Raw genomic sequence first — 15,582 nt, forward strand, 5'->3', positions numbered from 1 at the left:
GGAGGAGGTGGGGAGGCTGCAGAAAGATTTAGACAGTTTAGGAGAGTGGTCCAAGAAATGGCTGATGAAATTCAACGTGGGCAAGTGCGAGGTCTTGCACTTTGGAAAAAAGAAAAGAGGCATGGACTATTTTCTAAACGGTGACAAAATTCATAATGCTGAAGTGCAAAGGGACTTGGGAGTCCTAGTCCAGGATTCTCTAAAGGTAAACTTGCAGGTTGTGTCCGTAATTAAGAAAGCAAATGCAATGTTGTCATTTATCTCAAGAGGCTTGGAATATTAAAGCAAGGATGTACTTCTGAAGCTTTATAAAGCATTAGATAGGCCCCATTTAGAATACTGTGAGCAATTTTGGGCCCCACACCTCAGGAAGGACATACTGGCACTGGAGCGGGTCCAGCGGAGATTCGCTCGGATGATCCCAGGAATGGTAGGCCTAACATACGATGAACGTCTGAGGATCCTGGGATTATATTCATTGGAGTTTAGGAGGTTGAGGGGAGATCTAATAGAAACTTACAAGATAATGAATGGCTTAGATAGGGTGGACGTAGGGAAGTTGTTTCCATTAGCAAGGGAGACTAGGACCCGGGGGCACAGCCTTAGAATAAAAGGGAGTCACTTTAGAACAGAGATGAGGAGAAATTTCTTCAGCCAGAGAGTGGTGGGTCTGTGGAATTCATTGCCACAGAGGGCGGTGGAGGCCGGGACGTTGCGTGTCTTTAAGACAGAAGTTGATAAATTCTTGATTTCTCGAGGAATTAAGGGCTATGGAGAGAGAACGGGCAAATGGAGTTGAAATCAGCCATGATTGAATGGTGGAGTGGACTCGATGGGCCAAATGGCCTTACTTCTGCTCCTATGTCTTATGGTCTTATGGTAATGCATTTTGGAAGGTCTAATGCAGGTAGGGAATATACAGTGAATGGTAGAACCCTCAAGAGTATTGAAAGTCAGAGAGATCTAGGAGTACAGGTCCACAGGTCACTGAAAGGGGCAACACAGGTGGAGAAGGTAGTCAAGAAGGCATACGGCATGCTTGCCTTCATTGGCCGGGGCATTGAGTATAAGAATTGGCAAGTCATGTTGCAGCTGTATAGAACCTTAGTTAGGCCACACTTGGAGTATAATGTTCAATTCTGGTCGCCACACTACCAGAAGGATGTGGAGACTTTAGAGAGGGTGCAAAAGAGATTTATCAGAATGTTGCCTGGTATGGAGGGCATTAGCTATGAGGAGCGGTTGAATAAACTCGGTTTGTTCTCACTGGAACGATGGAGATTGAGGGGCAACCTGATAAGAGGTCTACAAAATTATGAGGGGCATAGACAGAGTGGATAGTCAGAGGCTTTTCCCCAGGGTAGAGGGGTCAATTACTAGGGGGCATAGGTTTAAGGTGAGAGGGGCAAGGTTTAGAGTAGATGTACGAGGCATGTTTTTTATGCAGAGGGTAGTGGGTGCCTGGAACTCGCTACTGGAGGAGATGGTGGAAGCAGGGACGATAGTGATATTTAAGGGGCATCTTGACAAATACATGAATAGGATGGGAATAGAGGGATACGGACCCAGGAAGTGTAGAAGATTGTAGTTTAGTCGGGCAGCATGGTCGGCACGGGCTTGGACGGCCGAAAGGCCTGTTCCTGTGCTGTACATTTCTTTGTTCGTTGTTTGTTCTTAATTGCCCAAAGGTTCAAATTGTCACTGCGTCGACAATCCTGTGGAAAGGAAGATAAAAATTACTGATGGGTAAGACTTCGAGAGATTCGTTTCATTTCAGGAGCAGTGAGCTGGTTGGTAACTCAGTGTCAGTGAATGTATCGCTTGTGATACTAGATAACTTGGGGCCATGGAACACTCACGTCCCCTAAAAGAACAAAGAAAAATACAGCACAGGAACAGGCTCTTCCGCCCTCCAAGCCTGCGCCGACCATGCTGCCCGTCTAAACTAAAACCGAATGCATTTAGGGAGTCCGTATGCTTCCATTCCCACCCTATTCATATATTTGTCTAAATGCCACTATCGTACCTGCTCCCACCACCTCCCCAGGCAGCGCGTTCTGTATATTTACCACCCTCTGTGTAAAACCCTTGCCTCGCACATCTGCTCTAAACTTTTCCCCACACACTTTAAACCAATGTCCCCTAGTACTTGACTCTCCTACCCTAGGAAAGAGCCGAGTGCTTGGCCCTGCTCCCCAGTAATCACTCGATCCTTAGAGAGTGGGCGGCGCGGGGGGTTGGGATTGGGGATTTACTATAACGGCAATAGGGACGAGGGACTTGAGTTGTGTGTTGAGACGAGAGAAACTAAGATCTTTCTCTTTTGAGTGGAGGAGGTTATGGGCAGATGTAATAGAGCTGTTCAAAATAAGGAGGAGTTTTGATAGATACACCACTGGTGGGAGGGAGGTCTGTAACCAGAGGCGACAGATTTAAGATAATTGGCAAAAGAAAACAAGTGAGATGAGTAGGAATGTGTATCTGCAGCAAATTGTTATGATCAGGAATGTGCTTGTTAAAAACGTAGTGGAAGCACATTCAATAATTTTCCAAGGAATTGGATAAATACTCGCAAAAAACAAATTTGCACAGACAAGAGGAAAGTGCCGAGGTGTATGATTAATTGGATAGCTCGTTCAAAGAGCCAGCATTGGCTCGATGAGCCAGATGGCCTCCTCTTTATGATTATCTCGTTTCATTCTCTCCATTATCAAGAATAATGCAGTTTACTCCCACCACAAAAAGCAGGAGTATTGCATCTTTACTGAGTCAATGTGGTCGATGAGGGCTAATTACTGAACCACGACACTGAGGGAAAACACTGCCCGTGTTGCATGTATTGAACCTGCAGGGCTTGACAAGGTTTTGTTTTCTTTCTGTTATCCTTTTCAGGCAGAAGAAATTCTTCGCAGAGAGTTGGAGGAGAAGGAGACTCCCACCTTATACTGCCTCTTGGGGGATGTGCTGAATGAGCACCAATACTATGACAAGGCCTGGGAGCTGTCTAACTACCGCAGTGCTCGTGCTCAGCGCTCTAAAGGACTGCTCCACCTTCGCAACCATGAGTTCAAACAATGCGTGGAATGCTTTGAGCAGTCGCTGCAAATCAACTGCTTACAGGTGGGGAGATGAGATGATTTGCTGTTGTTTGCCTTCTCTTGTTGAGCTTAATGTTTCATGGAAAAAACGTTAGTTCTGACTGGAGATTTGTACCAGTAGAGACAAGCCTGTACTGAAACCTTTTTACCATGTCAGTTCATAGCTGCCAGTAACTTTCAGTCATTACTGCCATTCCCTCATCAATTTGTTGGTCTTTGTTTTCATCCGAGCCAATAGATCCAGTAGCATTGGACCTGCTGAAAATAAGTCCGACCCACTGGACATCAGAGCAGTGGAAATTGTTCAGTCTGATATGCAATGCATTGGATAATTGAACTATGCTCTACTCCGAAAGTTACATAAGGTTACTCATTGCCTTGTGACAGGCAGAAGGGCTCTCACAGTGCATACAAGCACTGAACTGTAAACTGCTAATGTGGTAAATAATATATAGCAGGTCTTTCACACCTGGATGGGAAAGGCAGGGTGTAAGCACCTTCAGTGGACTGAGCGCCACAAAGTGGGGGAACAGGAGCATCTGGTGGTTGAGGGTAGAGATGTAGTTGGGGTTCGGGTGTTGGGATGAAGTGTTCAGGACAAAAATTGTCTATGACCGAGGTCGCAGTTGGTAGGCCCGAGCCATTTTCAGTTTGGGGCCAGACTAAGATTTTACTTGTTTGGTGGAAGTGAGAAATCTCCTTCCAAACAGCAGGTAGCTTTGGGGGTGGCGGACACATGGGTTGTAATAATAGGCTGGCAGCAGGCTGAAATATTTTTGCAGGAGCAACAGGAAGACATATACATTTTCTGAGCACTCTCCAGTCATTCATAGGATCTATCAAATGCCCTCTGAGCCGTCTCTGAGGAGAATAACCCCATCTTCTCCAAGCGATCCACGTTCCATGATCCACTATTTCGGTTGGGAAAGTGCCTCATTTCTGCAACCTTCTCATGAATCTATCTTGCACTCTCTCTAAGGCCTTCAAATTTTTCCGTAAGCACAGTATCATAATCCCGGACCAGACCCCAATAGTGGCTCGGATATTGGACAGAAATCCCAATATTTTATTTTAGTTTTGTAAGGAAAATGATACCTCGCTTCAGGGGTGGTTTCACACAAAATAGGGATATGGTACATTAAAACAAATTTTATTGCAAACACAGTATTAAAATATCTTTAACATCACTCAAGAAAATAGCTTATTTAGACCCTTAGACCCCTTAGACAATGCTAATCAATGCAGTGACACAATAACCCTTAACTGCTATCTTTACTCCCACTCAAACAACAAAACCATCTCAGATCCACTTTTAAATACATTTAACAGACTCTGGAATACTTGCTGTGAAGAGATGTCTTTTCTTCCCACAAGTCCCGAAAGATATGCTATTAGGTGAATTGGACATTCTGAATTCTCCCTCAGTGTACCCGAACAGGCACTGGAATGTGGCGACTAGGGGATTGTCACAGTAACTTCATTGCAGTGTTAATGTAAGCCTACTTGTGACACTAATAAAGATTATTATTATTTGGAGAATTAATGTTCTCCATCATCTTTTGTTTTGCATCTCCCTGTGATTTCCACTCCAAATTTGCACTTCTGAATCAGTTGGTGCCCTATAGAATGCACCCAGCCGTGTAATGGTACCTTTGCTGTTTCTGAACACTAACACAACAGTTTTTGTCTTTGCCCCCTTGGACATTCTCTCTCTCTCTCTCTCTCTCCACCACGACTAGAGGGATACGGCACAAGGAAGGTTTTGGCCAAGGATGGTATCATGGCCAGTACAGGCTTGGAGGGCAGAAGGGCCTGTTCCTGTGCTGTATTGTTCTTTGTTCTCCTCTTTGTTCTTTGTTTACTGCTGCATTCTCCTGAATCAATATTGCCACTCCTCATTTTGCCAGAAAATACTGTATCCTGGAATATTTATTACCCAGTGTTCAATGAGAAAGCCAAGTACCCACTTAAAGGTCTGTCTGTCAATTGGAAATGTTGTGGAAGGTCGCACTAAATTTTCTTCTGTGATTGCTTTTTTTCTAGATAAGAAACAGGCTGCTCACAAGTGAAAATTACATTCTTCCCCCCTCCCCCCCCCCCCCCAATTCTAATTATTCTCCCCAAAAGCGATATGCATGTATTTTGATTTTATAATTCTGGGATGAGAAATGTAAATACTATGCAAAGGCTGTTTCAGTTAGACATGCTCAAAGGGATTAGAAGTACTCCAAAATAGTAACGGTCTGTGGATATGAAACCCCATTACTCCTTGTTTACCTATTTTAGTCCATCAATTTCTAAGGTCCACAGATTTATAAAACTTTGCCTTGATTTATGTAATCTTTTCCTACTCCTTTCAACCTTAAAAATGCACCTGAAAGGATTAATCAGTCCATTTGTTCAGATTACTTAACAGGATAAGGGTTAATAAGTAACCTTAACTGGTCCCGGATAAATGCACAATTAAGTTTTGTGTAGACTCATAAATCCAATGTGTTTATCGTCTTAGTAGCCCATTAGATTGAAAATAGCTTGTTACAACACCAGTGGTGAATGGTCATTGGACGATATAAGCAAGTACTCTGCAGGTTGATAATCACGGCTACTGTTTCGAAGTCTCAAGTTTACTTCAATTATGCTTTTCTTAAAGGCTGATGTCAGGATTGCATAAGTACACAACTCGAATAATATTTCCTGCAATTGAGGCTGCTTAAGTGACTTAATCATTCACTGCAGAGTAATTATTATGGGGGATTGATAAAAATGATCTCGATAAATTTGCATGAAATCACATTGGAGATTTTGTTTCTGATCACTCCTCCTCCTGCATACTTTTTCAATTTATAACCCTCCCATTAATTTGACTCTGTTGTCTGTTTCTCGCACTGAGTTCCGTTCACCCATGACCCTTGTGCTCGCTGATCTATGTTGGATCCCATCTGGTCTGATTTTCCACACATTGATTTTTTAAAAATGTCATCTTTGTTTTCAAATCCCTCCATGGCCTGGCCTCACCACCCCCCCCCCCCCCCCCTTCCCTCCACCTGTTTCTGTAACCTTCTTCAGCCCGACAACCCTATGAGATCTCTTCGACTCCACCTTTGCAATTGTAATCTCAGCTCCGTCATTCTCTCTATAAACCCCCTCTGCCTCTCTACCCTTTCTCCTCTACGTTGCCCTCACAATGTACCTCTTGGACTAAGTCAGCTACCCTAATATCTCTTTTGCATCTCGGTGCCTGTTTTTGTTGCTGTTGGATAATGCTCCTGTGAAATGCCATGTTAAAGGTGGTGTAGAAAGGGAAGTTGTACTTAAAAATTCTTCTCTTAACAGAAGAGGAGAGGGGCGGGAAGAATATGAGGTGAACCTGAAGTGTTCCATGCATTCATTAACAAGAGCTTACATCATCTCATCAACACCTCGCATAAACACACCACCTTATTATTTCAGAAGCACGATTGAAAGAAACCTGAACCACTCAAAAGATATTTCTTCAGTTTCTAAAGAAACTAACAGCCGTTCTGAATTAATTATAAAAGAGGTCACACGGCAGGACTACTATAAACAGTAACATGTTCTCTTGTAAAAAAAAAAACTGGTGAATTCTTTTTTTTACCATAAATGAGATGGTATTCGACATTGTTATTTTTGGAGTTCTTTTTTGGGGAAATAATGTACTGGGACAGTATCCATTTCCCAGGATGCTAAGTTGTCATTTTGTGAAGTAAAATTTTGTTACATTGTCATCCAGGTTTGTGAGGACTTTACCTCTTATGAGATTCTCTGTTCCTTGCAGTGTTTCATTAAACCTAAACCAGCTTGTTCTTCAGATATCTTCAAGCGCAGACTTGTGGCTCCAGTATGTGCAAATATTTTATTGCAAATAATCAAAATTATACGTGACACCTTCTGGATTTATTTAAGAGATCAGCATGGTGAAAACTTTCAGCTCATGTTTGCATGACTACTGGCATTGCCTCAAGAACATTGTGTTAAATTTATGCCCTGCCAAAAATGCCCATTGCGGTTTGATGGTTGTGTTTAGAACCTAAGGATTGTGCATTGTGGTGTCCAATATGCAAAAAGTGCCCTTTCTAAAATTTAAAGTAACATTTGTCCCCAAGTGGAACCTCATTGCCAGAAACCTTGCAGAACAACACCATGCGTGGGATGCCCAGTCGTGTAGTAATCAAGAAATTTGCTGGGCTAAATCATACTTTGAATTTAATGATTTTTTTTTTTCCAGTTAATAGTTTTAGCTGTCTTGCAGACTGTATTGCCTGTTTTATTAACATTGCATTTCTTCTCATTCCATTGTAATGGATGGTGAGGGGGGTGGGGGTGGCTACTGTATTTTGAATAATTAGTGATCCTCCTCGCTTAGCATTTCACGGTTGGGTAAAGTCTGACAATTGTTACTCAAATTCCGAATTCCAAATTCTTAGAAAAGAACATGATTATTTCACTGACGAGTGATTATGCAATTGAAAACTGAGTGGGAGTGCATACTTTTAGCACCTAATTAGGCAGTCAGGGCCAAGTGCCGAATTTAGTCAGTGGGTCAGATGGCTGTTCGTTAATTAGAAAAAGGCAAAAAGAGATAAAAATTTGCAAAAACTAGAAATTTAAAACAAAAACAGAAAATGCTGGTCAGGCCACCTCTGAAGGGGAGTGGATGGTTCAGGTGTCTAACCCTTTGGAAATTGGAACGGTGAGCAGAATTTGTAAGGAGTGCAACAAGGAGAAGGAATAATCTGTAAAGTGCTTCAAAGTCAATGGAATTTTTTTTATTCATTCAAGGGATGTGGGCGTTACTGTCGATGCCAGCATTCATTGCCCATCCCTAATTACTCTTGAGGAGGTGACGGTGCGCTGTCTCCTTCAACCCTTGGAGTCCATGTGATGTACGTGCACCCACAGTGCTGTTAGGGAGGAAATTCCAGAGTTTGGGCCCAACGAAGGAACAGCAAGATATTTCTAAGTCAGGATGGTGAGTGGCTTGGAGGGGAACCTGCAGGTGGTGGTGTTCTGCTGCCCCTTGTCCTTTTAAATGGTAGTGGGTTTGGGATGTGCTGGGGTTTTTTTGACAGTTAAATTTTATTTACAAAAATGGAGCATCATAAAAATTAGCTTCTTCCAGGTGAAGACAGTTGTTCAACAAATGCTACATTTCCATTTTGTACTGCATTAGAATGCACTCAAGGGCGGCATGTGGTGCAGTGGTTAGCACTGGGACTGCGGCGCTGAGGACCCGGGTTCGAATCCTGGCCCTGGGTCACTGTCCGTGTGGAGTTTGCACATTCTTCCTAAGACTGCATGGGTTTCACCCCCACAACCCAAAGATGTGCAGGTTAGGTGGATTGGCCACGCTAAATTGTCCCTTAATTGGAGAAAAAATAATTTGGTACTCTAAATTTAATAAAAGAAAAAAACAGAATGCACTCTTGCTCCTTTTTGTAATTTAGTCCAGCTAGACGAAGCCGATGTCTTTAGCGTATTGTCTGAAGCACTGACTGCACATGTTGAGGCCATATTTCCGGATCAGGCTGTGTCCGTTTGCACAGACTCGGCATGAGCAGAAGCCCTGGCTGAAATTCCCGTGCCTGAACCCCATCCCAGTAACCCCACCTAACCTTTTTGGCACCGAGGGGCAATTTAGCATGGCCAATCCACCTAACCTGTACATCTTTGGACTGTGGGAGGAAGCCGGAGCACCCGGAGGAAACCCACGCAGAAACAGAGAGAAAGTGCAAATTCCACACAGTCACTCGAGGTCAGAATCAAACCCAGGTCCCTGAAGCTGTGAGGCAGCAGTGCTAGCCACTGTGCCGCCCCTTTTAGTGAGTGCTTCAGCCTTAGCTTTTGCACTGAAGATCTGGTCTCCCCTGCCATTGAAGATTGGGTTATTTGTGGAACGTCCTCTTCCAGTGCATTGTTTAATTGTTCACCACCATTGATGGCTGGATGTGGCAGGAATGCAGAGCTTGGATCTGATCCATTGGTTGTGGGCTTGCTTAGCTCTGTCGATCACTTGTTGCTTATGCTGTTTGACATGCAAGTAGTCCTGTGCTGTAGCTTCCCCAAGTTGGCCCCTAATGTTTAGGTATGCCTGGTGCTGCTCCCGGCATGCCTCCTGCACTCTTCATTGAACCAGGGGTGATCCCCCGGGTTTCTGTATGCGAGGTCTGATTAGTATGGCTAGGGTGCCGGGCTGTTGTTGCTTGACTAGTCGGTGAGATTTTTCTCCCAATTTTGACACAGGCCCCCACATGTTATTAGGATGACTTTGTAGAATGGACAGGGCTGGGTTTGCCATTGTCATTTCTGATGCCTTGTTTGATGACAGCTGACTGCCCAGTTTTATTCATTTTTATACTTTATAGCGGTTGATACAACTGAGTGGTTTGCCTGGCCATTTCAGAGTCAACCACATGCTGGGACAGCGGGCTAATTTAGGGTGGATGACATTTACAGCAGCGAGGGATAGATTTAGGTATTTGGGGATTCAGGTAGCGAGGGAATGGACGGGGCACCAGAAGTGGAAATTAACGTAGCTGGTGGAGGAGGCCAGGGAGGATCTTAGGAGGTGGGATACACTGCACTGCATTACACTAACTAGGGATTTACCCTGGACTTTCCTAATCTTCATAATTCAATGGAATCGGTGAATTTACCCTCGAAATTTACCCTAAAATCTCTAAATACGCTGTAATTTTGAACTTTTTCTAAACAGATTAATTTGGAAATATCTCTGTCCTCAGATCTCCACCTCTCAACCCAAAACCCCAATGCTCAGTCTATGTTCTTTGTGTTCCTCTTTTGTAATATTAAAATTGTGTATCAGTTTAACTTTGTGGAAATTACAGGATTAGCTTGTGTATTCTTTATTTCTTGTGTGGTGCCTTTTTGTAGATTAATCTGCTTTCAAAGGCTCAGCTTTGTCTTCAACCTTTGCAGCTGATCTCCATGCATGGCGGGATGCGGAATATATTTTCCTGCAGTGCACAGCATTTAAAGAAATTGGAGGCCAGCGTTTGGAGCAAAAGCACTTTCCTCTATGTCTGCTCTATTTTAAATTGATCCGCAAGTTAGAACTGATATGCATTTAAATTTTAAATTCTTTATCTGCTGGTAAGCTTAACTGTGATTCTTCGGGTAATGCGTTGACTGTTCTCGGCCCTCTGAGTAAAGTGATCCGAGACACACTAATGTGATCTAGTCTACCATGAAGGTAAACAGCGCTTGTTTGATATCATCTTGCTGTCTATCAAAATTAACCAAACATTTTGTTAGCGCCTATACATTAATCTGAAAGTCTGCTGGTTTTGAACAAAAGGTTTGCCTTTTAGTTTCGTTAAAAATGATTACACAGGATAGTATGCAGCAAGCAAAGAATTATTTGCTTAACTCTGTCAACCTGACAAGTGTTTGAAACTCTAGTCAGTGAATTGTAAAAGACCTCTGTACAATGCAGGTCATTCTTTCCCTTGTCTTAAACCAGTCCATTGACAGCTGCGACTGTGTGCCTTGGACTTTGTGCACCCACTTGCTACTGAATAGTTGGATGGATTGCTAACCTTTAACATCAGTCACCTCCATGCCAAAACTAAACTGACAACCACACACATACTGCAGTGTCATTGCCCACTCTGAACCAGATTTGTGAGCCACTCTCGATTTCTTCAATTCTGCACACAAGAAACTCTTTGAATGTCTTTGAAAGTTACTAAAACAAAACTCAAAACTGACCCACACCTGGTCAGCCAAATATTCCACCTCCTGTATATGTTGATGGAGAGACTCTTGAGTATGTTGAGGGCAGCACGGAGGTAGCATTGTGGTTAGCACAATTGCTTCACGGTCCCAGGTTCGATTCCCGGCTTGGGTCACTGTCTGTGTGCGTGGGTTTCCTCCCACAATCCAAAGATGTGCAGGTTAGGTGGATTGGCCATGCTAAATTGTCCTTAAGTGTCCAAAATTGCCCTTAGTGTTGGGTGGGGTTACTGGGTAATGGGGATAGGGTGGAGGTGTGGGTTTGGGTGTGCTCTTTCCAAGAGCCGGTGCAGACTCGATGTGCCGAATAGCCTCCTTCTGCACTGTAAATTCTATGACTCCCCACGCCTTGGCATCCATCTCTTTCAAATGGCCATCACAAGGAAGGAGATCCACCACTGGATCAGCTGCACTAGCTCAACCTGCTACAATCTCACTCTGGCAGTGAGTGTTTGACAACAGAAACAAAAGTCCTATTGTACAGAGCAGTTATCATCATGACTACTTTTTTGTTTTAAATATATTTTGATTGGGTTTAAATTTTTTTTTTTTTACACAACACAACAAACACATTTTTGATGCAAAACAGGTACAGTGTAGAACAAGAATTATTGCAAATATAATATAATTATAAATATAATTATTGCTTCACAGCCCCAGGGTCCCACGTTTGATTCCCGGCTTAGGTCACTGTCTGCGTAGGTTTCCTCCTGCAAGTCCCTAAGACGTGCTTGTTAGGTGAATTGGACATTCTGAATTCTCCCTCAGTTTACCCGAACAGGCGCCGGAGTGCGGCGACTACGATTTTCACAGTTCATTGCAATGTTAATGTAAATCTACTTATAATAATAATAATCTTTATTATTGTCACAAGAACAAAGGGGCAGCATGTAGCACAGTGGTTAGCACTGGGACTGCGGCGCTGAGGACCCGGGTTCAAATCCGGGCCCTGGGTCACTGTCCGTGTGAACATAGAACAAAGAAAAATACAGCACAGAACAGGCCCTTCGGCCCACAATGTTGTGCCGAACCTTTGCACATTCTCCCCATGTCTGCATGGGTTTCACCTCCACAACCCAAAGATGTGCTGATTAGGTGGATTGGCCATGCTAAATTGCCCCTTAATTGGAAAAGAAATATAATTGGCTACTCTAAATTGAAAAAAAAAATTATTAGAAGAACAAAAGAAGTTTTTCCCAATAATTCAAACAAAACAAAGAAAAAGCAAAATCCCTAACAACTGATGGTGACTAGATCTTTGAGAAAGGAGATAAACAGTTGCCGTCTCAGGTAGAATCTCAACAGAATCCCTGATAGTAAATTTAGATGTGAAAAGGACATTAAGTCCCCCAGCCAGTCAGTGGCACAAGGTGAGGCGGGAGACCTCCAACCATCCGACCGAGCAGTATCCACCTGTGTGCCATCAATGAGGCAAAAGTGATAATGTCTGCCTCTACCCCAGGGAGAATTGTTGGAGAGTCAAAAGCCCCAAGTATGGCTCCCAGCTGGCATTACTGTAAAACTAATTGGAGAATATTAGACAATAAGCCCAGACATTGACGAGTGTGGGGCAGGATCAAAGCGTATACATGTGATCTGCAGGGCAAGCGAACAGCGGCCTCATCTGTTCTCAACATTTGGGGGAAACTCGCTCATCCTTGCCTTGGTCAAGTTTGTCCTATGTAGCACTTTGAACTGAATTAGGCTCAATCAGGCACATGAGGACGTGGAGTTGACCCCGTGTAAGGCCTCTCTCCAAACCTCACTAGTGAATATAGGACCCAGTTCACTCTCCTATTTCACCCTCACCCTTTCAGTGCGGAGGGATTGGATGAGAGAACGTGCCATATAGGACTGAGATAGACTCCCTACCCAGCTGAGCTGAGGAAAGAATCCTCTCCAGTAAGGTGGAACCAGAGGATAGGAAGGGAAAGCCGAACAGGTGAAATCGGGAACCTGAAAGTAGCTGAAATTTGTCCGCTAATTCTCTAAAACTGGCAAGCGTCCCACTAAGAACAGGTTACCAAAGTGCTCAAGTCCCTTCAATTTCCTCATTAAAAGGTGGGAGTCCAACACTGAAGGTTGTTACAGTTAGGGGCCAATGAAGACCAGGACAGGAGTTTAAAATGTTGTGGGAACTGTTTCCAGATTCTAAAAGAGGAGAACACCACCGGGTTTGAGGAAATCTAGTGGGAGAAAAGGGCAATGGTTCAGTAACTATGTCTCGGAGAATTCAGAATATCCAAATTATCTAACAGCACGTCTTTCGGGACTTGTGGGAGGAAACCGGAGCACCCAGAGGAAACCCACACAGACATGGGGAGAACGTGTCTAGGAGAGTGAATGTAGTGCAAGAGCAAGTCTCCATTTGGCCCCAGATTGAATCAGGATCGCCGATCCAGTACAGAAAGTAAGATTTTTGGATATTGGCGGCCCAGTAATAGAATAATAATTTTGGGAGGGCCAAACCCCCATCTGTCTTTCCCTCTGGAGTAGAACAGATCTGCAGATTCTGGGACTCTTGTCCACCCAGATAAAGGTAGATATCAATTTATTAACCTTGATAAAAAGGATTTGGGCAGGAAAATGAGGAGGCATTGAAAGAAAAAGAAAAATCTGGGGAATGTTAATTTTTATTATTCAAATCCTCCCAGCCAAAAATCAAGTAAGGTTATTCCATCTCTGTCGGTCAGTTCTAACGCTGCCAATCAGGCTGGAATAATTCAGTTTGTGAAGTGAGGCCCAATTATGGGCCACCCGGGCCCCCAAGTAATGAAAACAACGACTGGAAAGGCAAAAGAGTAACGTTCACAAATGGGCTTGTCTCCCGTGGGGGTTGACCGGAAAACATTCACTCTTAACTCTATTTAATTTATAGCCAGAGATGAAACCAAAAGTATGAAGTGACTTCATTCTGCCACTGATGGTATCCCGATTAATACTCCATTGATTGGAAGATCTCAAGAGGGAGGCTCTATTGCCAGGGCGAATAGAAGAGGAGAGAGTGGGCAGCCCTGCCTACTGACCCTATTCAAGGGGAAAGTATTTGTGTGAATGCTGGCAGTAGGGGCATTGTATAGTAAACAAAGTTTTGGCCAAATGTAATTCTCCAAAGAATTTCAAACAAAAAGTCCCATTCTACCCTGTCAAGTGCTTTCTCTGCATAAGATACTGCCATCTCTGGCTTGGGCGCAGGAGAGGGAGAACGCGTGACGTTCAAAAGGTGACATTATTAGCTGATAATTGACGGCCCTTTACAAAGTCTGATTAAACAAGGGGCACTGAGGAGATAAAGCAAGAGGATCAACACAAGATGGCCACCAAGTCAAGTCGGGTGACTCGACAAAGAGATACCAGCAAACACCATCAGCAAACTAAAACTCACCCAAAGATGCCATCGCAGTCAATTATAACCACATCCAAAAGCAAATGGAATCTTGACAAACAACTTAACATAAAACCCTACAAATAACAGAACACAACTCAACACAAATTCTAAACTCATTTTAAAAACTATTATGAGTTGCAGAAAGCTCTTTAATATCGCTCCCATTAGCTAACACACCTTGTTGGCAGGGAGACTCCCAACTGGGGAGGAAAAACTTATCTAATGGAGAACGCCATGGGGGTGACTAAAAGTCATGCTAAATAGCAATAACAAAAATAAAGAAAATAAGTTATTTTAGGGAATTGAAGAGTGAAAATCCCTTATATACAATGAAGGACGTCAAGCATAAGCCCAAATACCACACAAGAAAAGTGCCCATAAAACGAGCCAGAAATCAGCTTAAACAGAGAACAAAATGTGCTTCTGAACAAAGAAATCGGCATCTCGTCCGGTGATCAAAAAAACAGTCCCTTTCGCAGAATGTTACATGAAGACATGCTGGATAAAATCATCCTGAAGTTCATTCCATTCTTGTACAGGGAAGATTTAACTTTGTTAAAGGCGGCCCATTTCTTGCCAGGTCTGCATTTTTGTCCTGGTATAATCTGAAGGAGTGGCCTTTCCACGTAAAAGCTCGATGCTCTCTTGCCCATCGAAGTGCCAACTCCTCCTTAAAGCTGGTGATTACATCACGAGGAGGATCTCCAGAGCGAGGCCTGTGTCGAACAATTGGCCTGGTCTAATTCTGGGAGGATGCAAGTATGTTCTCACCCATCATTTTGTGAAACAGGTCTGTGAAATGCTGAATAAGGGTTTGACCTTCAATTCCCCCTGGTAACCCCTCAACACAAATTTGCCTTCTGGATCGGTTCTCCAGGTCAACCAGCTTGGGTGTTAAATGTCCTGTTATCCTTGATCACAGCTTTGGACTCCAAGGAGGTGATCCTATCACAATGACCAGACAATGCAGTCTCCATGTCCTGGATTGTGGTTCAACGAGGTGGCTGGTGATCTCGCGAACTGAACGAATAGGGGCCAAGGCCTCCTCGATTGATCTGTTAAGATCCGCAATCAAGCATGGTTGGCATTTTTCCAGTTCAATGCCGAAATTGTGCTGAGCGGTTTGGCCATTAGGGGAGTGGCTGGAGAAGAAGCTGCCGTCACCATCTTGCCTCCATTTGAACCGTGGGAGGCTTCAGGGTCTGAGTCTGTCGTCAAAATTCAGACCAATTGTTTTCTCGCTTTGCTTCGGATCGATTGTTTTCATGCTTTGCTTCTCCTGGACATCCCAAAGGTGAAAGAACTCTATACTAATAACTTCAG

At 43.6% G+C, this 15,582-nt stretch overlaps 1 protein-coding gene across 3 annotated transcripts in view; it reads left to right on the forward strand.

The window, feature by feature from the left end:
- The window catches only part of ttc27 (tetratricopeptide repeat domain 27), a 328,446-nt gene that overhangs the window by 190,222 nt on the left and 122,642 nt on the right, over positions 1-15,582 (forward strand). For all 3 annotated transcript variants that reach the window (XM_072512247.1, XM_072512241.1, XM_072512254.1), the window contains one exon: positions 2,893-3,120. In XM_072512247.1, coding sequence (XP_072368348.1) covers positions 2,893-3,120 — 228 coding nt within the window. The remainder of the gene's footprint in view (positions 1-2,892; positions 3,121-15,582) is intronic.

The sequence above is a fragment of the Scyliorhinus torazame genome, chromosome 1 (assembly GCF_047496885.1).
Source record: "Scyliorhinus torazame isolate Kashiwa2021f chromosome 1, sScyTor2.1, whole genome shotgun sequence".
In the NCBI taxonomy this organism is placed as follows: Eukaryota; Metazoa; Chordata; class Chondrichthyes; order Carcharhiniformes; family Scyliorhinidae; genus Scyliorhinus; species Scyliorhinus torazame.